This window comes from Cnephaeus nilssonii (genome assembly GCF_951640355.1).
Source record: "Cnephaeus nilssonii genome assembly, chromosome: 6".
In the NCBI taxonomy this organism is placed as follows: Eukaryota; Metazoa; Chordata; class Mammalia; order Chiroptera; family Vespertilionidae; genus Cnephaeus; species Cnephaeus nilssonii.
In genome coordinates, this window is record NC_137077.1 from 30,664,824 (window position 1) to 30,691,437 (window position 26,614).

Here is a 26,614-nt window from a genome sequence, read left to right on the forward strand (position 1 = left end):
TTTATTTCAACCCATACATAAATTTTTCCAGAACCACCTGCATTATTGTTATTGGTCTTCTGGTATTGAACAAAAATATATTACTAAGTTCTGAAATTCTCAGGTTTATTGTAATATTTACATATATTTTTTATATTTGTAACAGTTGTAATGATACAAAAGAATCACATCAAGTATGATTGTAAAATTACACATCTAAAAACTTTAAGAAATTACTCCAATGCAATAATACCTCCAAAACAAAAGCATCTTTTTTCCCATGTGAAAGGTCCAATTCTGTAACTTCATCAGAACTTTCTGATTGAGATCTTAAGAGTCTTGAGCGTTGTCGAGGTTCTGGGATGGGTGATCCTATAATCTCTTCAGATATCTCCTAAAAAAAAAAAAAAAAATATATATATATATATATATATATATATATATATATATATATATATAATTGCTTTATATTACACAAGACCATAATTTTCAGTTTTTTCTTTTTTTTTTAATTGAGGTATAATTGACGTATAACATTATATTAGTTTCAGGTGTATAACACAATGATTTGATATTTGCATACTTTAGTTTGGTTTTAAATTTTTATCATTAGAGACAACTACCTTTGGGGGAAGTCTACAAAAAATATTTAAAGTGTATACTTAATTATAAACGTCATGACTAACTTTTTATAGGTATGCATACAGATATTTTCTTTAATTGATAACAGCAGGCTAATTCAAAAACAGGCATGGCAAGGCATTACTGACATCTACTGCAGAGAGAGAAAACTACAATGAGTAGGGAACTGGCAGTCCTTCCAGATTAAATCTATAAGACATCTGTAGAGAAGGTGTTTTCTGCACAGCATTTAAAAGTCCTAACAGTCCACAAAGAATTGAAGATTTGTGCCCCTAAATATGATTCTACTCTTTATATCTTTTTTTATCCAGTGGTAATTTTTCATAGCTCCACAATAAAAATGAGGAATATAAAAGATGTATGTATGTATACGTAGTGCACATATTACATATGTAATTGCTTTACTACTTATTACGCTAAATAAAACTTTGGTAGTTACAATAATGATCTTTTTGAGGTCAGTGTAAGGTGCAATCCTGTATGGTTAAATCAGCTTTTTCATATTACATAGCCAAATATCAGAGCTAACCAGAGGTTCTAAATATCTGTTGGCAACAAGGATTATCAGGAGAATGTGGATATGTGAGCACAAATGCAAAAGACATAGCTTATTATTAGTGCAACAGGCCCATCTTTTTTTTTTAAAAGAAAGGAAGTTATAAGAAAAAGCTTTTCAAAAGGCTAATTTTAAATGTTCATCACTAGCGCATAGGTTACATAAGATTACCACCACAGTTTCATAACACAGCTATCTATGGAGTACTTTCACATCCATTTATTTTGCTTGTACTCCAAATTAACCTGCCCTATATAAATTTGACAGGGTGCCTATTATAATGAATACAAAATGAGAAAGAGATGCAGTTCAGAAGTAGAGTAGTTTGCCTGGGTTTTTGCAAACTAGTAAGTGATGAACTTGTCTAGATCAGTTCTTTTGACCCTGAATGCAATATTGAAACTATCCTTCATTTTATAATTTTATAGTAGTTTAAAATTTAGTTATGCCTCTCTTTATTGTATCATGGATAAAATAAATGTAACTATCTGAAATTGAATACATCTTAGATTCATAATGAGGTTTCACCACTGGTGCTGTTAATTCCAAATAAACGTTTTGCACCTCATTTTGATACTCTGGTTGACTGAGTTATCTCCAGTTAAGTGGTACTACACCTTTGCATTAGAAATGTTTTTTTTTAGCAACATGGATGGATCTTGAGAAATTATGCTAAGTGAAATAAGACAGAAAAAACTAAGAACCATATAATTTCAGTAAGATGTGGGATATAAAACTGAAACTTGTGAACACAAACAGCCAGAGGGAAGGGGTTGGGAGCAGAAGGGGGTCCTAATATGAGGTGACAGGAGATTTGACTTGGGTGGTGAGCACACGGTGCAATACACAGATCTTGTAATATAGAAATCCACACATGAAACCTATATATGTTCATGCTGACCAATGTCACCCCAATCAATTTAATAAATTTTTTTAAAGTTTCTCAAGGTATTGAGAAAAAAATTAAATAGCACTCACTTCAGCTGGGGCTACATTTCTAAGATATGGAACACTGATCCACATTTTCAGGGTGGGCATACATTGTTTTAGAAAATTGAAAACACAAAACTGTAATATGAGTAGTGGCCTTGTACACTGACTTTTTCAAACAAATTCTGAGAGGTTAAGCTAAAAGACCAGAATGTACCAAGTATTGAAATAAGGAAAGCCATAGTAGAATACTCATAAATTGATTAGTCCTTTTGTAGAAATACAGTCATATTCAACATATGAAATCCATATATGCTGAAATTTTTAAATTCATAAAAGATTTATTCCCACCCAGCCAGTGTGGCTCAGTTGTTGAGCATCGACCCATGAACCAAGAGGTCCCGGGTTGATTCCTGGTCAGAGTACATGCTCAAGTTGCAGGCTTGATCCCCAGTAGGGGGCGTGCATGAGGCAGCCGATCCATGTTTGTCTTTCATCGATGTTTCTATCTGTCTATCCCTCTCCCTCCCTCTCTCTCTAAAAAAATCAATAAAAACATATTTTTAAAAGAAAGATTTACTCCCTCCTCTAAAATGCAATACTAAACAGTAGCTCATAAATATTTATTGAATAGATAAAGTAACTTAATTCACATTCTCTAAATATGTCTCTGTCTTCAAGGGGCTTTTATTACAGTAAAGGAAGAGAGACATGTAAAACTAAGTGCACTAAAATGTAACAGGCACCATGACAGAAGCAAATACAGGTACAATAGAAACACAATGGAAGAGGCAGGTCCTGTGGGAGGTGAGGATGGAAGTAGAGTTGATAAATACTGTTACGTGAAAGTTCAGCTCATATCATTACAATTCATATATGGAATCCTCACATATATCTTTGCAAATCATTCTTCCCAACAGGAATAAGTACTACTAGTAGATGTTTAAATATCAAAATATAATTATAAAAGAAAACTAATTACAGCAAACAAGCAGTCAATAAAGCATTTTGCAGAAAGTTTTTACAAAGGCTATGTAAGTAAATATATTAACATGTTAATGTTTTCAATGAATTTAAATAAACTCTATATCAACACTGCTCAATAGAAATATAAAGCAAGCTTCATATGTAATAATATAAAAAGATACAAATGAAACATGTAATCAATATAAAAAGAATCCATAAGACATTTTACGTTCTTTTTCATTTATTAAATCTTTAAAATCCAGTGTACTGGTATATTTTATACCAACAGCACATCTCAATTCAGACTAGCCACATATCAAGTGCTTAATAGCCACATGTGACCAGTGTCTACCACACTGAACTATGTAACTCTAGTCATGTCCTTAAAACTCCTCCCAGCTTAATAACTTTGCTAGAAAGCTATAAGTTTGAAGCTGGAATTCAGATGTACTGTTCCAGTAGACCAACCAAAATTCAATAGCATATATAAAATATAATCATAAAAATAATGTTATTCAAACACTTACCTTTTACAGAAATATTTCATCATCAGAGACTTACGAAAACAAATAGTTTCACTCTTACTTCAACACATCTTTCAACTCAGATTAAATCTATAAGACATCTGTAGAGTAGGAGGCATTGTGATACCGATTGCAAAGTTGGTGAAAAGACTGACTATGGGAATGACTGGTAGAAAAAATGTAAGAAAAATGCCAAACTAAAAAAATCTCTATTCTTTCACACTTTACCATAAGTAAGCAATTTTTCTTTTTATTAAAAAAAAGAAGAAGATTTTAAGCTATTTAACTATTCAATAAGTATTCATAAAAGAAATACCAGAAGGAACTGTTCTAGGCATTAGGGATACAGTCCTGATAGAGCTTGATTCTACTGGCAGTAACAAACAATAGATAAGAAAGGGGGATAGGAAGTACGAAAAATTAATAAGAGAGTTACAATTCTTAAATAGGGTGGCCAGAGTGAGCGTCCCTAAAAAGAAGACATTTAAGCATAGGGTGTAAAGGGAGGGAAAAAAATGAGTAATTAGGAGAACATATCTAAACAGTGAAAAAGTCTTTAATGTCCAAAGTAAGATAACCTAAAAATATACTAACAGCTAAACAATAACTTATATATTCACAATGTAGACTTAGCTTACTTACTGGAGGATTTATTTCATATAACTCTTTATTCTTAGCGATCGTATCATTTATCTTCTTTTGCATATGAGATACATGCTGTTCGTAGGAGCCATCATTAGGAGTCTTCCCAGCAATCTGAATTCCACCGGGCGTTGGTAATGCTGCTAAATATACACCTGTGGCCGACTTGTAAAAATAATGGGGAAATAATCTTTAAAAATATCTGTAGGACAACAGCCCTTAAGTTTTCATATTTAGGAATGTGGTCTTTGCCCAGTAGGAGAAAGATAATTAGCATCAATGGATGCACAGGACATAGGTGGACAAGCACAGCAAAACATAACTGGGAACAGGGGTTGGCTGCTTCTGTTGAGAACCTGGGGTAGATGGTTTAGGAGGACTTACTTTTCACTGTATACCCCATCTGTACTATAAAATTTTTACCTATGGTTGCAAGAAATTAATTGCTTTGAAAAAGTTTAGGAAAAAAAGATAAAAAGTTGTTAAAAGTAGCCCTGGCTAGTGTGGCTCAGTTCGTTGAGCATTGTCCAGTGCACCTAAAGGTCACAGGTTCAATTCCCTGTCAGGGAACATACCCAGGCTGCAGTTTCAACCTCTGGTCAAAGGGCCTACAGGAGGCAACCAATCGATGCTTCTCTCTCACATGAATATTTATCTCTCTCTCTCTCTCTCTCTCTCTCTCTCTCTCTCTCTCTCTCTCTCTATATATATATATATATATATATATATATATATATATATATATTATTGCATATTCTACTGTCTTCTGACCAATCCTATATATATATACTAGAGGCCCAGTGCATGATTTAATCATGCACGTGTAGGCTGTCTGTCCGCTGGTCGGGACGGTGTGGCCGGCAGCTCCGAAGTCCCTGGGCCCCTAGGGCAAGGCGGGGCGGGGGCGTGGTCCTCTGGCAGCCGGAGCCCAGGCCAGGTCTTGCCTTCGCCTCCCGCCCAGGAAGGCTGGGGCCGCGGCCGCCTCCTCTGCCTTCCGGCTCCCTCATGAGCCCTCCCTCGGCCGGACTGGGCTGCGTGGAAACCTGCGTCCTCTGCGGACACCGCCTCCTGCTCCTGCGGCCCAACTGCCACCAGACTGCTCCCCCGGGAGCCGCGCCGCCCGCCCCCCGCGCCGCCTCATCAGCCGGGGCCTCCAAAAGCCCGGCTCGCTGCCCCAGAGGCCCCTTCTGTGCCGCAGCACAGCCATGGCGCAGACGCTGAGCTCATGCCGCCGCTGGCGACTTGAGCTCAGCGTCCTGCCGGCCCAATCACCACCCCGGCCACTCCAAGTCCTGCCCCCTGCGCCTCCTGCTGGCCCAATTGTGGGCGTAGCGGAGTGATGGTAATTTACATATTACCTTTTTATTATGTAGGATACTAGAGGCCTGGAGCACGACATTCGTGCGCGGGTACGGTCCCTAGGCCTGGCCTGTGATCAGGGCTATCTTCCCCAGCTGCCCGCAGCCAGCCCCGCAGTCCCCCCCCCCCCCCGCCCCGGTTCCCCATTCGCCATCAGGCAATTGGAGCATGACGGCTGGGGGAAGGGACTGAGAGGTTGGCCATTCCCGCCCACCCGCTGGACCCGCCCCCACCACAAGTCGCCCTCTGTGTGTGCAGTGACCAGTGGGGCAGGGGCCTTGGCCTGGCACCACCCGTGTCCCCCACAAACCACCCCCGGTTCCCTGTTTGCCATCAGGCAGTAGGATCCTGCAGGCCAGGGGGAGGGACCGAGAGGTCTGCCGTTCTGCCCGCTTCCCGGCCCTGCCCCCTGCCGCCATCCACCCCAGTTCTCTGTTTGCCATTGGGCGATTGGAGCCTGCTGGCCAAGGAAAGGGACAGAGAGGTGGTCAGTGAGCCTCATAGTGACTAGTCAAGCAGTTATCCTGGTCATTCCACTGTTAGGGTCAATTTGCATATTACCCTTTTATTATATAGGATATATAAAGTTGTTGAAAGTAAGTTTTTCAGCAATGAGTAGATAATTGACCTTTTCTGTGGCAAAAAAAGGGAAACTTTGCAAAGAAAGTAAAGATATTAAAGTGCAGAAAGAATAGGGAACTTACTCAAGATCACACTGTCAATAAATGTGAATAAGAGACTTGAATCTGTTTCTCCAAACCCAAGAACTTTTCACTAAACCGTGCTACTTCCGTAATTATCAAGAAGGAAAACAGCATGGATGGACCTGAAGAGCATTATGCTAAGCAAAATAAGCTAGTCAGAGAAAGATAAATATCACATAATCTCACTCATTTGTGGAATATAATGTGCAACATAAACTGATGAACAAAAATAGAGTTAAGAGAAAAAAATATTTTAGAATATAATAGATGTAATCCTGTTATTTGCATATTTTTAATATTGCCTACAACTTTTGTGATATTATACTATGTTAGTACAGTTTGGGTAATATTATTATACTAGAGGCCCGGTGCATGAAAATTCATGCACTCGGGTGGTGGACCCTCAGCCAGGCCTGCCCCCTGGTGGTCAGTGCACATCATAGTAACCAGTTATCCCCAGTCGTTCTGCCATTAGGGTAAATTTGCATATTACCCTTTTATTATATAGGATTTAAAATCTTTTTTTCTTGAAATATTAATGTTTAGTGTATATAATCCTATATAATAAAAGCCTAATATGCTAAGTGTCTGGTCAACCGGTCAGCCATTCAACCAATCAAAGCATAATATGCTAATGATATGCTAAGGTCACTCAACTGCTCACTATGACACGCACTGACCACCAGGGGCAGACAGTCGACTGGTCAACCAGTCGCTATGACGTGCACTGACCACTAAGGGGAAGACGCTCCGACTAGTAGGTTAGCTTGCTGCTGGGGTCCAGCTGATCGGGACTGAGCGAGATGGGCCAAACACGCCCTGGAGCTCTCCTGTGGTTCCTCCCTGGCTGGCCAACCTCCCACATCTCTCCCTGGCCCCAATCGTGCACCAGTGGGGTCCCTTGGCCTGGCCTGAACCCTCTCACAACCTGGGACCCCTTGGGGGATGTCAAAGAGCCAGTTTCAGCCTGATCCCTCAGGGGGAGCGCCACTCAGCCAGAAGCCGGGCTTATGGCTGGCGAGCACAGCGGTGGTGGCAGGAGCCTCTCCTGCCTCCGCAGCAGCGCTAAGGATGTTCGACTGCTGGCTTAGGCCCGCTCCCCCCAAAGCCAGCAGTCAGACATCCCCCAAGGGTTCCCGGACTGTGAGAGGGCACAGGCCAGGCTGAGGGGACCCCCCCCCCCGAGTGCACAAATTTCATGCACTGGGCCTCTAGTATTATATTTAAAATCGTTTTTCTTTTTATATATATGTATTTTTATTGATTTCAGAGAGGAAGGAAGAGGGAGAGAGAAATAGAAACATCAATGATGAGAGAGAATCATGACTGGCTGTCTCCTGCATGCCCCCACTGGGGACTGAGCCTGCAACCTGGGCATGTGCCCTTGGCCAGAATCGAACCTGGGACCCTTCAGTTCACAGGCCAACACTAACCACTGAGCCAAACCAGCTAGGGCTAAAATCGTTTTTCTTGAAATATTAATGTTTATTGCATATAACATTATTACATTTAAAATCATTTTTCTTCAAAAATTAATGTTTATTGCATGTAACATTATATTTAAAATCATTTTTCTTGAAATATTAATGTTATTGAATATAAATAGCTAATTATTTTGTATCTACAATCTGGTAATAGATTTATTTTGTATATTGTAAAAAAATCAAAGAAAATAAAGAAAAAAAGAAGGAAAACTTTACTTGATACAGATTTACTTTAAATTTTTAATTAACGGGCTATTAATTTCTGACTCTGTAACGGTACTATATGCCATTAGTACTAGAAAGCTATTAGGGGAAATACACATACACTCCACACATCTATGTGCATATGTTTAAATATGCTTATATAAACAAAGCAAAAAAATACATAGACATATTAACATCAAATTGTTCACATCAAAGGGGTAGAATGGAGCAAAGAGAAGACTATTTTTAAAATCTAGATATTTGTGTATTTTGAATTGAGGTGGGTTTTTAAAATTAATCAATTGCCAATTTTATAAAAGTCCATTCTCAAAAAGTGTATGACACTTTATGATGAAGACTGGGCAGTAGATGAAACTGATCCTCAGAAGCTCTCCCTCTTGGTTTGTTCATTAGTGTCCATGACTGCACCTATGACCCAGTTTCTGATGCTCAATCTCAGAATACCCTCTGTGCCTCATGAAGCTTTACTGTACCACTTCTAATATTAACTGCAATGGCTAATGAGGCAATGGCCCAGAATAGTTGAGAACACAAAGACTCTAGAACTAGAGTTTGAAACCCAGTTCCAGTACATGTAACCATATCACTTTGGACAAGTTTCAACCTATCACAGCATACATTTATTCTCGTGCAAAGTAAAGATAATATTACATTTCTTCTGGAATAACACAGTGCCAGACACCCAGTAGCACTCATCAGAGGTTAACTACCATGGAAGCTACTCTTGGGACCTTGAGTGCACAGCTAAAAATACAAAGATCCAAAACTCAAACAGCTATAAATGATGTCACTAGATGACAAATCTCAAACAGCTATAAATGATGTCACTAAATGTGCCCAAGAAAGAAAATATTAGTAAGAATTAGAAAAGGCAGTATTTGAGGCAGGTATTGAAGAATTATACCAGGATCACATAATAGTTTCCTGGGGTTCAACCACAGGAAGTGTTTGATACATTTGGCACAGTGTTTCTTAAACCTTTGAATACAAATCAAGTTCTTAGCTCCAATAGATGCCCACCAGTAACTACAGTTTTGTATGTTAAGTCCTGGCTAAGTGTGCGAGTTTTTAGATGAATGGATAATGGATACTTTTTCCCCCAAGTTAATCTAACTATCAAATATTTGAATATAAATCAGATTACTTTCATTAATCACTACAAATTCCTATTGTTAAAATTTGTGATTGCATAATTAATCATTACAAAATTATATCTTACATACAGAAATTTCCATATTTGCTCTTATAGAAAAGTGGATGAAGAAACAACTTATCATTTTATGCACAAATGCATACTGAAAAAAAGAATCCAAGTTCCATCAATTTCTTAAGTAAAATTTCTATGCATGTCTCAAAAAGATGGCAGAGAATTCCAAATTTAAAAGTATTAATGACATAAAAGTCTGGCTATCAAAGTATCTTGCGTATGAGAGCATTTCCCTAATCATTGTTGCTCAGATTCCATCTAATCAATATATATTTCACAGGTAACTAGTTCTCTGGGTCTCAGGCTATTTATAAAGGCAGCTCATGCTCATTACAACTTTTCTAGACAGAACTTGTTTTCTAACAAGCAAAGATAAACATGAAGTTGAGATAAAGAGCTTTCCACTGCCTCACAATTTATCAGTACTTAAGAAACACATTTTATTGCATATTCTACTGTCTTCTGACCACAGATGTTACATTTATAATCCTAATATATAAAAAGCCAGGGGTCGACACAACCTAAACAACCAGACAGATGACAGAACAGCAGGCTGCGTGGGGCGACCAGGCCTGCAGGGGGGGCAGTTGGGGGTGACCAGGCCGGCCAGGGGGGGCAGTTAGGGGCGACCAGGCTGGCAGGGGGGGGTAGTAAGGGACGACCAGGCTGGTGGGGGGGGGGCAGTTGGGGGGTGACCAGGCTGGCAGGGGGGGTCAGTTAGGGGCAACCAGGATGGCAGAGGGGGGCAGTTAGGGGCAACCAGGCAGCAGGGGGGACAGTAAGGGGCGACCAGGTTGGTGGGAGGGGCAGTTAGGGGTGATCAGGCCGGCAGGCAGAGGCAGTTAGGGGTGATCAGGCTGGCGGGGGGGGGGGGGGGGCAGTTAGGGGCGATCAGGCAGGCAGGCAGGTGAGCAGTTAGGAGCCAACAGTCCCGGATTGTGAGAGGGATTGGGATCGGGCCTAAACCGGCAGTCGGACATCCCCCAAGGGGTCCCGGATTGGAGAGGATGCAGGCTGGGCTGAGGGGACCCCCACTCCCATGCACTAATTTTGTGCACCAGGCCTCTAGTAAAATATAATTCTCTGTCCAATAGTAGGCAGTGTCTCATGGGTGCTGCTTTACTATCTCCATTAAAACTAACAATTATTTTAGTTCTTCCCCCCGCCACCCTTCTTTCAGGAGTGATTTTGCCCCCTAAAGGACATCTGGTAAAGTCTGGACACATTTTTTTGTTGTCACAGTGGAGGAAAGTTATTAGCTTCTAGTCAGCAGAGGCCAGGGATGCTGCTAACTCTCCTACAATGAATGAAACAATCCACTACAACAAAGAGTTATCCAGCCCCAAATCTCAACAATTCCAAGCAGGAAAAGCCCTGTTTTAGCAACGTATAAACAATAATAAAGCCCAGTACAATGGTGCTCAACTTACTAAACAAGCTGCACATGATAATTTTTAGAAATCTGACTACTGAGGTTATGGGCAGAAAATAAATATATAATGATAACATAAATATCAATCAATCAATAGTTTAAGTGATAAATTATTAATTTAATTTTAAATAATAATTTTATAATTAAAAATAAAATATTTGAAAGTCTATCACCAGATCTGTTAATTCTTATGTCTCCAATGCTTAAAAGTCTTGATGCCAGTTTCTTTAAATACGTCTTTTAAAAAGACTCTTTGATTCACTTAAAACAGAATCTACTACAACTACAGGAATTGCAAAAACAAAAACAAAACATGCAAACTTACCGCTAAGCCCATCAACATATTTTCACCCACTGTGATCTGAATTCTCAGTCCAAATAAAGCATTCATTCCTTTGAGTTTGAGTTTATTCATTAGCTGAGTATGGACTTCGTATTCCATAAATGGCAACAGATTACTGATAGCTGTGGCATTTGCTTCTGCCTGTGCTTTCTTTTTTAAGCGACATAACCTGTTAAAAAATAATGTAGTCAGGCCTGGCCACTGTAGTTCAGTGGTTGAACGTCAACCTATGAACCAGGAGGCCATGGTTTGATTTCCGATCAAGGCATATGACTAGATTGTGGGCTCATTCCCCTATTGGGGTGTGCAGGAGGTAACCAATCAATGATTCTCTCTCATCATTGAAGTTTCTCTTTCTCCCTCTCCCTTCCTCTCTGAAATTAATAAAAATATATATTTTAAAAAAAGAAAGAAATGTCGAATTTTTAAAACTTCCTAAGAGTGTGCTTGAGAAAACATTTACTCATTTCAAATAGGCTTAATTAAGTTATATCGATAATCTTTTTGCTATTTTTTTCACTATATACATTTTTGCTGAAAATCTATTTCAACAAAAACAAAAAAATCTCAAAATCTCTAAATATGAAATACTGATCAAAATCACTAGAGAATACAATTTAAATCTTAGATTTCATAACTCCATGTGATTGTATGATGAATGGACAGCGAAGGGAAAAGTTAATTTACTCATTGAAAGAATATAAACTTATAAAAACGTAGTTTATAAAAAATATAAAACTTGAATATCTATCATGAGGAGGAGGAGGAAGAGGAGGAGGAAGAGGAGGAGGAGGAGGAAGAGGAGGAGGAGAAGAAGGAGGAGGAGGAGGAGGAGGAGGAGGAGGAGGAGGGATGGAATCACAGAAGAATTAAAGTGTAAAAATTTTCTAAAACACATGAAAGACATTATTCTACAGATTCAAGAAGCCCAATATATAATAATTAAGATAAAGATAACTCCAACCTAACACTTCATAGGGAAACTGCAGAAAACCAAAGACAAATAGAATAGCTTACACACAGCCTGAGGAAAAATCAATGATACCTCCAAAGAAACAGTCTAACAGATTATTTTTCAAAAGTAGCAACAAAAGCAAAGAGGCAGTGGAAGAGTATCTTTAGTGTGCTGAAATAAAGTAATTGCCACCCCAAAAATCTTTTAAAGATAAACACATTCAGATAAGCAAAAATAGGAAGTTCACCACCAGTAGACCCACCCAAAGAAATACTAAAGGATATACCTCATGCTAGAGTAAAACAACCCAAAATGAAAGGCCTAAAATGCAGGAGGGAATAAAACAAAAGTAAGTAGATTAAAAATATATTTCAAAGAAAACGCAACATGACTGTAATAACAAGTGGAGAAATTAGGAAAAGGAAAATGTCAAAAAATACCATATTTATCATGAAGAACAGGATAGAGAAAGGCATAATTTATTAAAGTAGAGAAGGCTAATATAAAAGAAGTAGAGAAAATCAGCAGTTTAATTTGGAACAAGTATGAGACATCTATGACACGTCAATAGTATGGTGAAGACTTGGGGAGGGGTTGGAGAGGAGGTCAATGGGTAAAAAGGGGGACATCTGTAATACTTTCAACAATAAAGATAAATTTTTAAAAGATAATTTTAAAAATGGGATGTGAAGTAGCAGGTTAGTATATTGGTCTGAAGCTCAGAAGAAAGTTCTGGACTGAAGTTATAAATTTGGGAGACACAGACACAGATAACATGGGTTCAACTATGGAGAGAGTTTTGAAAAGAGGATCCAGACCCATGGCTCTCAAGGATCAAGAAATGAAGAGGAATCAACAAGGAGACTAGACACCATTCATAAAGGTAGGAAAAAGCAGAAGGTGTGGAGCTGTGAAGTCAAAGAAGTTTCAAAAAAGAGAAAACGATCAACTGTATGACTATGCTGAAATGTCAAGGAAAATGAGGACAGAAATGCTTACTGGACTTGGTAACCCAGCAGCTGTTAGTGACCTAGACAATTAGAGCTGTTCCCCATATGCCTACCACAAGTTAGCATTTCCTACTCTTGCCAGTTTAAAAGGAACTCTTACCAGCTAAGTGAAGTAATAAAAGAAATACTAAATAGCACTGTTCTTTAAAAGAAAAATGTCAGTTTCCAAAATGTATTATATACTTAATGTCATTAAAGCATACTGAGTCATATCCCAGTCCTTCGACGGGTTAATTAATAATAATTATAATAATAAAAATATATACAGAATTTAAATGTTTAAAACTAATATAAACTTACTTAAGTTTTATAATGAGGGTATTTTTTTCCTCCCAATTTTCCCTATGATAATATACAAGGTTCAGACACTTCCCAGCCTGTCCAGGATCCCAGGTAGGAAACAGAAAGAGCAGATATTTGAAAATAGGTCTATTTGGCTTCATATCCCATACACTTTCAGAGACTCCAAATACTGATTTCACAAACATACCTTGCTTGAATGAGACAACCTTTTCCAATAACTGTTGCATCTGTTGGGAGGTCTATAGTTGTAAAGAGAACATCAGGAACTTTTTGTTTCCTGCAGTTATAGCAATATGTGAGATGAGCTGGAAATGGCATATTCAGTTCATCATATGGTATATGGCAAAATCCACAGCCTGCAGGCAAATTTTCTTCTAGCCTATATGAATACATTAGGAAGAAAAATAAGGCACGCTTGAAAACTCTGTGCTTCTTTAAAAAAAAAAAAAACAACATATTACATACATAGTACCTGTGTACAAACTACACCACACTTTCTACCACAGAGAGTACCACTATGACTGGTAAGAATTATAAATGACCATGAAATGAGAACCATGTGAGAGAAAAGGCTTATACAAATAGAAAATCATTTCTTATCAATTCGTATGTGTGATGACTTACCACCTGACAATATACACTATTAATTCAAAGTTTTTTCTTTGGGATACAACATAAAAACAAACGGTTAGACAAAGAAGGTGATATTTTCTTATTGTATGACAGATATAATGCAAATGTAATTTAAGAATTTCTAATAAAAAAATTTTTTAACCAGAAAACCTAACAATAGGAAAAAATTAGGATTAAAAACAAATTTATTTAAGAAGAAAAAAAAGTAAGCCAAAAATATTTCAAAATTTATCATTTCCAGTGACTGTTTATAACACTTGAGAAACCAAAATACCGGTTTCATAAACAACATACATATCATACATAAACCACAAACGAATAACCCACAACCTTCCCATTTATTGTAAAATGTTTGTTACATATGCTGTTTATGATTTCATTTTAGAATGATTAAGTATTTTGTCACTCATTAAGTCTGAGGAAATCAGGATCATGGAAATGGAAACAGAGATAGCTCCATAGAGAACCCCAGACCTTCACCTAGCCCTGTCTTCTAGGGTTCTGGAAACATGTGGGTTCTCAATAATCTAAAGCAGCCCCTGGGCAAAAGTAGGTTTACAGTTGTTCGTGGAAAATACAATAATTAATAAATAATACAAGAATAACTGTAAACTTACTTTTGCCCTACCCTGTATATTAATACTGAAAAAAAATTTTGAAAAGCAAATATGCATACTGTGGGGTAAGGACTAATTCAAATTTTTATTATCCAAGTAGACTGTGATGCCGTACTAACAGTTTTCTTGCATACATACTTGATAATTTCATCTGTTTATAGAAAGCATTTTTTACATTTATGGAAGCTAACAGACTAAAAGGACTGATAATCAAATAAACCAGAAAATAATCTCATTTTACCTAATGCTTTCACTTTCTTTTTTTAAAAAATATTTATTTATTTTATAGAGACAGAGGAAGGGAGAAGGATAGAGAAATAGAAACATGAATGAGAGAGAAACATCATCAATCAGCTGCCTCCTGTACACTCCCTACTTGGGATTGAGCCAGCAACCCGGGCATGTACCCTGACTGGGAACTGAACCAGTCACCTCTTGGTTCATGGATCGACTCTCAACCACTGATCCACACCAGCTGGGCTCACTTTCACTCTTACATATATTAAAGTTATACTTCACTTTCCATGAAGCTTAATATATAATTTTGGTATAAATATATTGTTTTAATGGTTTTATAAATGAAGAATTCTCTTTATGAAAATTGTTTCATGGTCTTTTTCCGTTTTAGAGGTAAAAGAAAGAAAAAATCAAATCAAAGAAATTATTTCTATAATGTAACAAACAAAAAAATATCTCCTTCAAATTCTGTAATTGGTAGTCATACATGTCACTTATCAAGATACTAGAAATCATATGTGTCATATAGTGCAGATCTCAATACTGCTCTGTTGCTGTGCATTAGGTAAAAATCAGTAAAGTGCCTGGTCCTGATTCCTACATCGTACCACTGTAACCCACCCTCACAGAGAAGACTTATCCCAGCTCTGACAAAAGAAATCAACCCCTCCATTCTCTGCCCTTATGGAAAACAAGCCAGGCTGCCATGACAACCTCTGTTCCAAACAGCTCTCCACGGTGCCATCCTGCAGAAATCTAGGGTTCAGTACAGCTGCTGTGCCAGATGCAGATAAAATACAGACCTCTTCACTATAAAAGAAAAAAAAATAAAACAAGTTAACATTTCAGGTAACCTAAGTTTGGAAAATGTTAAATATCAGAGTGATTACAAGGGTGACAATTTAAATTCAGGTTAGACTCTACTAAATATTAATAATATCACACGATTACCTCCTAAACCTAGGAGAGAAAATAGAAGAAATGTAATGTTATTAAAATGGAGGGCAAGAATTCTTTATTACTTAAAAATTGTAAAAGATAAAGTATAATATTAATGACAATAAATTCCTTTAAAATATGGTCAAGCTGAGTAAGATAGAAATATTTCAAAATAAAAGTAGTAACTATATTGTTGAATCAGGCAATAACTCATTAAAATATATTACAATCTTCTAAGTGCACATTAAAATGTATTTAAATTATTCTAAAAGCAAGCTACATATATATCTATATCAATAAAGCTTAATATATACTTAATAATAAAAAGTAACTGAAACAAATAATATCCAAAATATACTAAATAGAGCTTAAACTACATCGTTTTATGTATATACTAAAAATTTATATTCAAAAGAATTCTTCAAAAGTCTTTACTATATATTACCCAATTTGAAAGCCAAAAAAAAAGTAGACAACACAATTATTGAAAGAGATCACAAAGCAAATCAGAAAAGTAGCAGCCTAGGGACGAGGGGCTGGAAACAAAGTGTAAATGGATGGGAAGCCTAAGAGGACAAAAAAGAAATGATCACTTGATTAGAGAGAGGCCAGGCTTAAAATGTTCAAGTGGATACTGAGAATGTCAGAAGGAATAACACAGACTCACTAGAAGACACTGAATCAAGGAGCTATAAGAGCAGGTGTACTTCAAGGAGTTTAATCCAGTAATAGTAAGTTGGATGGGTTAGAACAGAACACATTAGTAAAGATGGGATTCAATACAAAGACTTTTTGAGGTCTAGAGAAAAAAAGGAGTTTGTGTCAGATGAATTCAAACTTCTAAGTAAATTACTTGGACTCATGTCTGTAGACCTCACATCTGTGACCTATTTCCAGCCTCACTGAATCTAAAACTTCTCCAGTGTTACGTTTTTAGCTTTGAACACTCTCCTTATGCCTCTTCACTTCATTTATGCAATTCATACTCATCCTCCAAGATTCCATTCAAGCTTCAGTTACTACATTAATACTTTCTTCCAATCCTACCCTTAACCTCCAACCCTCTGGGATCCCAAAGCATCCTGGGATATCTCTATCATAAAATGTATATTCATCATAATTCTCCAGTATAATGTGAATCTGAAAACAAGAACTATTTATTTTAAAACCATATCCCTAGGACTTGAAAGTGTGTGCCCCTAAATCTGTGAAGGAAGCAAGACTATATATTGGGGAATACAGCAGGATAAGCATAATAGAGTTAGTAGTTTAATAAAAGTCGAACTACTACAATGGGAATAGAACAGTTCAAGAAGATAATACATGGACTGCAAAGATAAAGATGCAACAGGCATGGCTCTGTAATATCCACATTTACGACAGTCTAATCCTTCTTCTCTAGTAATGATCACCACAAATGCAAGAGAATTATCCATGTAATAATTCCAATAAGAATTATCTAAGAACAGAAGATGGAAGATAAGATAGCAGAAGGTTAGTTTCTAGATGGTATTTATTATAAACTTTTGAAGGAAATGATAGTAGGGCACAAGGATGGCAGAAATAAGTAAAGTCAGAACCTGAGTAAGGAACTAGAAAAACTCGCGGTTAAGATAAAGGCCCAAACAAACCAGGTGTGCATGAGCAAATGGTGTGGATGGAGAATTATTGTGATCCAGGAATGAAATCTTAAGAGTTTCACATTTTTAAGAGGTAACAGTTTTGAGTGAAAATGAGGTCCAAAGCATGGTTGAAAGTCAAGTGGAGATAGAGGACTTAAGAATGAGAAATACAATGTCAGGGTGATATAAGTGAGATAATTACTCTAACTGGAGGAGATGGCAGAGAAGAAATTAAGACAAACAGAAGATTGTTTCGGAGGGAGGGAGAAAAGTCTGAACTGTGGAACGGCATGGACTTTAAAGGAGAAGAGGCTGTTCAAATGAAAAACAGGAAAAAAGGTTTTGAGAACTAACAGTATGGAAGTCCCTTCATTGCTTGGCGGAGTTAAAAATGATGATTTGGTTAGTAGGAGAAAGTCAAGTAACAGTTAGTAAAAGAAGGTAGAGTTTACAGATGAGCTTTAAAGACACAAGGCAGTTTATTTATATAGATCAAGGATTCCAAAGATCCCAGAGGAAGAAGTTAATGGAGTCACAACCTGGAATAAAATAAGCCTAGAGTTAATATTTGCTATGTGCCAGTATTATATTCTCATTCAATGTGTACGCTGAAGCTCAAGTAGAGTAATTTTCTCAAAATTTCACAGCAACTCAGGGGCAAAAATGGCACATAAACCTCAGTCTGAGGTACTCTAAAGGCCATGGGTCTGGATCACCTGCTATTCTTCTCTCTATATTTGCATAAAGCTTTTCCCCTTTCAGAGGACAATCTGTAAGTTACAACATCTAGAAAAGCATGTTGTATTATCATTTACCAGATGCTAGTCGATTCACTGTAGCCCACTACAGCATGACAGCCTAATGCTTTAGCATGTGACTTTATTTCTTGTCTGATTTCTGCCCACCACGCATCTCGAGTTTCTGGTTCATCTGAAAAATAAATTTTAAATCAGTTTACTACACAACAGTACATTGTCTATATGAACAAGAAATATTTAAAATAAACATACTCTGGAAGGCAAAAAAAAAAAGTACTGTTCTATAACAGATTTTATAAGGTCACATCTTTAAAATACTACTTCTCAAAGCTTAACATTTTAATGCTACTTCTCAAAAAGTATAACATTTTAAATCTGACTGCTGGAAAAAAAACACCACCTAGTTCTATTTGCTTTATTACTTTAAAGGATATCTATAGAGATGTATTTAATTAGATACAACTTAAAATATAGGCCCAGACTTTCCAGATTCTAATCTTAAATTGAGGGTATCTTATATCTCACCTCACTGAGAGAACTCACTATGAATCATATCTATAAATTTAATTTAGATTCAGATTTCATTTCCTGGTACCTATCTTTTATAACCCACTATATTCTGAGTTCTTTCTAAGGTAAAGATTTAACGATGTTAAAAAAAAAAAAAGAAAGCCCTGGCTGGTTTTGCTCAGTGGATAGAGCGTCAGCCTACAGACTGAAGAGTTCAGGGTTTGATTCCGATCAAGGGCACATGCCTGGGTTGCGGGCTCGACCCCCCAGTAGCAGGCATGCAGGAGGCAGCCGATCAATGATTCTCTCTCATCATTGATGTTTCTATCTCTCTCTCCCTCTCCCTTCCTCTCTAAAATCAATAAAAAATATATTTTAAAAAAAGAGAGAGAAAGCCATCTGTAGCTATCCTTCTAAAAAGATGTGGGTCCTAAGGCAAAATATAAAGGGACTAGCCAATCCAAAATAAAGAAAACAAATACATTTAAAAGATTAATACAAATAATTTGGTCATTGTATATAGGGACAAATTTCAGATAGAACACTGTAATTCCACAAATGGCTCTGTAATTAAGTAAATGCCTTAGAATCCCAGAATTAGATTTCATTACCATAGAGAAATCGAATATTGTTTTGTAATGGAGCATTATAAATGGAGCATCTGTCACACATACTTCCTAATCACTTGCATATAGTTGCAAACTACTGGTGAACAGCAGCTGCAAATTATAGTAGCTTTTTATGTACAAAGATGTTAAAAACAGAAACAGTCTATAATCAGCACATCCTAATTTATTTCTTTTTGGGCAAATTGTTAAGATAGAAAAAAACTTAACCAACTCTAAATAGTATGTTAAGCTCTTATTGTAAATTTTCCGCATATAAGGCACTATTAAAACTGCAAATGAAACAATCTCCAAACTTCCATTTTTGAATTTCAGTATATATCCATTTTCAAAATACGTTTTGCAAAATAAGAAAAATAAGTAGAATTATACTCACTAGTGAAATATTGAAGACAGCAAAGTAAAGAAAGTTAAAAGGCTTACTATGACTCACATTCCTATGATGTAATTTTGTTTCCTCCACGGGAGGAAGATCAGCAAAAGGGAGAAATGAGGAGATAAAGGCCAGAACTACAAATGATGCCAGCCACTTCTTGAATTAAAGCTTTGGATCCAAGACAGAGCTACCCTAAAACTTTCTTTCAGAAGAAAAGAAAAAATGCAGACTCCAGGAAACTAAGAAAAATGTCAAAGTAGGAGAAAAATAAAGGAAGAGAATAGAAAAGACTACAATACGGTGATAGCAATTAATATTATGAATTAAGACATGTGTGAGAGAATTAGGTGGTCCTATTTTGCACATACATTATTATGCTAAAGAATTTCTTCATAGTTTAACTGAAATGCAGACATTAACAGCACAAATACACTTTCAAATCCATACTCTTTTTCTTTTAAGACATGTATAAAAGACATCTATTTAATATCATCCTTTCCTAACAGGGAATTTTTAGAACATAGTTACTTAATCTATCAAATTATTTATTCTTTGAAAATAGATACCATAAATAATAATAGAAATATTTGTTTAGAAAATAATTATTTTTGTAAAAAACTGTGTAAAATAAAAAGTCTAACTTTTCCTAAATGCACTAGTAGGGCCTGCTATTTACTTCTTATATCTTTCTGCAAGTTTAAACTATTTTTTGCTAAGACAAATAATTATATACTATGGTTTTATAAAAATATATCTTCTCACATTAGGTGTGCCTACATTTTTGCCACAAGTAATACATGGTAACTTTTCTATTTTAAGAATGAATTTTACAAGAAGTAATACATAACACTGTTTTTCAAATTAATGAAAGATGGAGGGAGCCACTTAGTTTATGTTCAAGATATATTTAGAAATGACTAGCATGTCTAAATGGAAAAATATGTAATAATAATTACTATGAGATACATGTAATCACATAGAATACAAAGTTTATTACATCAAACTTACCTTGGTATAACACATAAAATAATCAGATAATTAAACCAAACACTATGAAAGAATAGGTGGCTGATTAAAAAAATTAAAAATAAAAAGCTGAATGCAGCACAAGTGGAGCATTCATATTCTTCTGACAAGTTCACAAGCAGCCTTTATTTTGACACACGAGCCACGCAGTTGCACATGAGGATGCCACTGTTGTAATTACTTACAAGTTTAATAAAAGCTAACAAGTTACATAACATGGGAGCTAAGGAAGCAAATGGCATATGTCCACACTCCAAAGAATGTCTTGAATTTGGTTTTTGGCTAAAGCAAAAGCTCAAAGAACGAAAGATTTTGCAAAGCAGATTCAGCAGACAGGAGCCAGAAACAGTGGATATTTTGGGCGCATGCTTGGATCAGGTGACAGTACAGACCGAAAACTATGGCAGCTCACTGAAATGGTTACAGAAAGTAATGGCCCTAGATTCTAGGTGAAAGCAAGGCAAGCATACAGTAAGTAGGGAGCACTTCATCACAAACTAGTAATTGGATTAACAATAACTATCTACAACTGTAAGCAGAAAGCCAAAGGATGAATTTTTTTGGCTATTAAATTTAGGAGTTTAATATGAAGGTTAATCAATTTATTTAATATTAAAGATAAATTAAATTTATCTTCAATACCTATATCATACTTATGCCGGATAAGCCAGAGAATCTTGAAGTATTAATTATAATCCAGTTTAACTTAATACAACTGAAAATTCAGAAATATCATAGTTTTTAACTGCTACAATGGAATCTTAAATGCTTATAAACTGCTAACATTCTTATAGGAAACACACTAGTGAATTTAAATTGTTTTATTTATCCTACATAAGTCAAAAAATTGGAGGATCTACCATACTTATATAAATGGCAAAACAAAGAATCTGGCTTAAAAATTTATGGTGCCTGGATGGTGTGGTTCAGTGGTTGACTGTCGATCCATGAACCAGGAGGTCACAGTTCAATTCCCGGTCAGGGCACATGCAAAAAAAATCAATAAAAATTTATGGCAACCATACGTGCCATACATAAAACTGAATACAATTTAGTCACTTGGAGGATATACAGCTGAGATGTGAGGGTCACAATTGATAACATTTCAAAGATGTTAGTAAAAACATACCTTCACTTGAAAAACCATGCACCTCCCAATAATCTATGTAGATTTATTTATAATTATAAACATATCATTTTAGGAGGTAATAACATATATTTATTATACAAATTACGTTTCATACTATTTTATGTTTTTCTTCTATGAGTCAAAATTTCATAGGTAATATCACTCTTTTCATATTTTTAATATATTCTTTTAATTGTAGGCATGAACTGAGCTCTAGAATAGTATCTCATTGATACCTTTTTTAAAAGTAATGTCTGCACACTTGGGTTGATATAATGAATTCATTTTGCGGCTGTTACTTTTCTAGAGCATAGCCATAGCTTGATATCTTGCCATCTTTTTAGCATTCTATCTTGTTTCTGAAGTGCAGGTGGAACTGGTAAAGGTTCCTAAAATAACAGTAATAGTTTACATCTCAGAAAGGAAAAGAAGTAAACAACTCAATACAACATGCCTTTGTAAAACTCAATCCCTTTGAGTTTTTAAGCAATCATACACTTGCAATTAAGAATCACTGACTATCTGAAATGTTAAACTTAGCTCTATTTTTACATAACTCTGGAAGAGTAAAACTCTGTCCTTAAGAATCTTTTCATCTAATTGAAAGAATAAAGAAGATATTATTCAACCAACTTTTTAAATGAACAAGAGATAAACTGTTAGGTAAAATCAAAAGTTTATAATACAATTATATTCTATCTTGTTATTGGAAGCATAAAAAGCTATATTCTCAAATACCTGAAAGAATTATTCTAACCTAAAACAAACTTTGAAGAAGATATCTTTTCCCTAATGAAATAGAAAGTAGAGAGTTTAGGTTCAAGGGAATATAACAACCCCAAATTGGGTGGGGATTCAGAACCAGACCAGGAAGAGTCTTATTATACAGGGAATGATGTACAAAATCAAACAAACATCATGATGCAGTAATTTGGGATGTTAGGAGGTAGCTGAGATATAATCCATTTTAGAGCAAACTGGAGTTCTTTACTATTTGTGAAAAAAAAAGTTATATGTAAACTTCTCCCTAATTTTGAACTTAAACTCTTCATATATAAAGACCAGTTACAGTATATATAGAAAGAAAAAAATTATATATTATATTTACATGTTACATTATAATAATGTAATGAATATCCAATTGCACTATTATACATATAAAGAGTGAAATTTCACAATTAAATTATATATGTAATTTTATAGACAGTAAAAAAATGGATAGTAATGAATATAGAGTCACATTATATGTAGAGAAAATTATATATACATTTATATGTTACCTTATATATGAAGAAAAGTTCACATAGCATACATGCTATATTTATGCCTTCTTGAATTCTACAGGGTAGAGCAAAAGTAGGTTTACAGTTGTGAGAATGCAAAACACCATTTATTCTTGTGTTACCTATTAATTATTGTATTATTTTCCATACAAATAACTATAAGCCTACTTTTATCCCAACCTGTACATATCTATTTCCTAAAAACCTTATTAAAATACTAAAACCTAAAAACTGCTTACCTACTTTAGGCTTAGTTTGCACATTTCCTTATGTGTACCTCCCTCTCAGATATAATAAAAGGAATAACTGCTGAGATCATCAGTAGAATTCAAGTTCCAAGAAAGCCTATCTCCATTAACTAATACACACACACACACACACACACACACACACACACACACAGCAAAACAGTATAAAAAGTAACCTAGACCAGATGTGTACATAGGATCTCTGCCTGGCTGAAGAATGGTGTTCCCAATCTCCAACACTGTGCTTAAACCATGGCAGGCACTCCATGAATATCCTATATAATAAAAGGCTAACATGCAAATCAGCCAAATGACAGAACAATCGGTCATCGCACTGACCACCAGGGGGCAGATGCTTAACGCAGGAGCTGCCCCCTGGTGGTCAGTGCGCTCCCACAGGGGGAGTGCCGCTGAGCCAGAAGCCAGGCTCACTGCTGGCGAGTGCAGCGGCAGTGGCGGGAGCCTCTCCCACCTCCACAGCAGAGCTAAGGATGTCTGACTGATGGCTTAGGCCAAGTGAGCCTAAGCCGTCAGTCAGACATCCCCCGAAGGCTCCCGGACTGCAACAGGGCACAGGCCGGGCCGAGGGACCCCTCCCCCACCAGTGCACGAATTTCGTGCACTGGGCCTCTTGTCCACTAAATAAAAGGCTCTTCTTTAAAATTATTTTTTTTAAGTTTTGGATGATAAGACTGATATGTATATTCTATAAATATTTCCTTAAACATAATCTGGTACCAGGCCAGAAACATAAAAAGCAAGGTAATAAAAGGTGATATTTATAAAATAAATTCTCAGATATTGAGTTCCTTCTTCCTGCTCTATAAAATATTTTCTACCACTGAAGTTAACACAAACTAAGATAGCGAAGCAGGAGAAAAGAGAATGGGGGGGGGGGGGGGAGGGCGGGGAGCTAAACTAACAAAAACATTTTGTATTCAATTGGGAAAACTTAATAATGAAGTAAGTAACAATCAAATGAGTACTGGCTAGAACATAATTTTGCAAATGCTGAAAGTGTCAGAACTACATTCAAAGAATGTACATTAACATGGCTCCAAAAACACTGTCTAAAATATAAATATACATGAATTGCCTATATATCCTTTAAAAACTGGGCTCAAGAATTACTTCTACAAACTTCCTTGCCACAGAGAGTTAATCATGCCTTCCTCTCTAACACTGTATCTTGTATCACATCAGACCACACAGTAAACCACTTACATATTTTTCAGGCCCCGGCATCTTTGCACACTTACTATCTAACAAACTGCATGGCAGAAAATAAATTATAGTAAATGCTTGCATGATATATCATATTTCATGAAATATTATTGTGTAACATAAAATGTTTTCTTATACCATTCCACATTTTAATGTTTGTGAAATAAGACTGTCTCTAATTAATAAGTAGGCTATTATTACATTGATGATACATCATATAATACATGGTATCAGCGAATCCAGAGAATACACAGTATGGATGAACAATTTTTAGCATTAGCAGAAACTACATCAACAAACAGTTTTCTCACTGACTTGGTAAATTCTTGATTCATATAGTAATATGGGACAGCAATATTCCCTAATTACACAGAAAAATACATAAATAATTTTAATATATTTACCAAAATATATCACTTTTTTTTTCAGAAATGTCAAGTTATTTTTCCTAAACTAATGTCAAAATCAGCCTGATGTCTGAATATGTACCAACTGTTACCATAATGATTCTAATACCTGAGTCAAAAGCATACAACTATGGGAACATTACACTGACAGTCATCTTTTATGTTCTTTTAATAGTCTATAACTTATATCCATCTTTTTTTCCCCATACACTTATGACTGGACTTAATTTTTAAATGATGGCAAGATATACTGCTTCCTCAACCATGTTTCTCCTTGCCAAATTCTGTAATTTTGCTTACATGGGACAAAGTCTTTATTATGACTATAGGATTTATCTTTTGCCCTTTCCACTTTTCAGGACTGTTCTATCATCTAACACACACATCTTACCCTCAACATCTTTGCCCTAACAAGGTTTCAACTCTTTAAATTAATGATTAATCTGCTCTCAGTGTCCTTTTTCTATGTAATAAGCTTTTTTTCTTCCCACTATACTAATCTGCCTAATGTTTTAAATATATATTCTTATTTATTAAAGGAATCAAACAGGGTATTTTTAATTCCTTACTAAAAACTAAGTATACAGCATTACATTAAAAATGAGTATTTTAATTCTAATCAATGTGAGAACATGCTGGCCAAAACTTGGATAGCCAATAGAGGTAATTCTCCTAAAGATTTACCAAGTGATGTCAGTCTAAATCTGCAAAGGTTGGACCTGATCAGATTGTTTACTAGACTGAATTTAGGTAAATCTGCATGATGAACATGAGTTACTTCATAGTCAAACATGCATTACTTACATCAGAACTTACATCCTGGACTCCTAAGAACAAAGAAAGTTTACAATATTGAAAAGATTATAGGATATTATTTAAAAAGGTGAGCTTCTGGGTTTTTGTTTTTCTGACACAAGGAACTGAAAAGATTCTTTAGGCAAAATAACAGCTTCTGATATTGAATCAAGATGATTCTACTGTTTAATTCTAACATGTAAATGACATAAAAATTAAGATATCTGTATTATTAAAAGAATATTCTTTTATCAAAAAGGAAAATCGAAAACATTATTCTAAGTAAAATAAGAAAGTCAAAAGAAGCTAAGAACCATATGATATCACTCATATGTGAGATATAAAACTGAACTTGTGGACACAGACAACAGTGTGGTGGTTGCCAGAGGGAGGGAGTGGGAGTGGGGAGTGAAGGAGGCCTAATATATAGGACGGAAGATGGTTTGACTTTGGGTAGTGGGCAATGCAATATACAGACCGTGTATCATATAAGTGTACACTTGGAACCTATATGATCCTACTAACCAATGTCACCCCAATAAATTTAATTTTAAAAAAGAAAAGAAAGAAAAATTAACTGGCTTTGACTTTAAACCACATCATCAGCTGTAACGTTATCTTAGTTTAGTTTCTTTAAAAGCTACAAACAATATCTGTATGTAAAAATAATTAAAAAGAAAAAGTATATTCTCATGTAGAAGGGGAATGAGGAAAGCTTATGCAAGCTGTTAATCTCCCCAAAATCGGCTCTTACCAAATTTTGGAACACTTTTAGAATTATAAATAAAAATGCTAACAGTTACATTATTATCATATTTGTAGAACATGAAGTACATTATATTCAAATCTAGATTGAAGTTTAAATATACTTTAAGATTATCAAGCTAGTTGTTTAATACTTATAATAATATTTCCTTAATCAT

At 35.8% G+C, this 26,614-nt stretch overlaps 1 protein-coding gene across 14 annotated transcripts in view; it reads right to left on the reverse strand.

Annotated features, from left to right (window-relative positions):
- Positions 1–26,614, reverse strand: part of C2CD5 (C2 calcium dependent domain containing 5) — a 93,441-nt gene that overhangs the window by 24,440 nt on the left and 42,387 nt on the right. For all 14 annotated transcript variants that reach the window (XM_079775328.1, XM_079775324.1, XM_079775323.1 and 11 more), the window contains 6 exons: positions 18,125–18,239; positions 15,463–15,558; positions 13,449–13,640; positions 10,976–11,162; positions 4,240–4,404; positions 233–373 (listed from right to left, as the gene is read on the reverse strand). In XM_079775328.1, the coding sequence (XP_079631454.1) occupies positions 233–373; positions 4,240–4,404; positions 10,976–11,162; positions 13,449–13,640; positions 15,463–15,558; positions 18,125–18,239 (896 nt within the window). The remainder of the gene's footprint in view (positions 1–232; positions 374–4,239; positions 4,405–10,975; positions 11,163–13,448; positions 13,641–15,462; positions 15,559–18,124; positions 18,240–26,614) is intronic.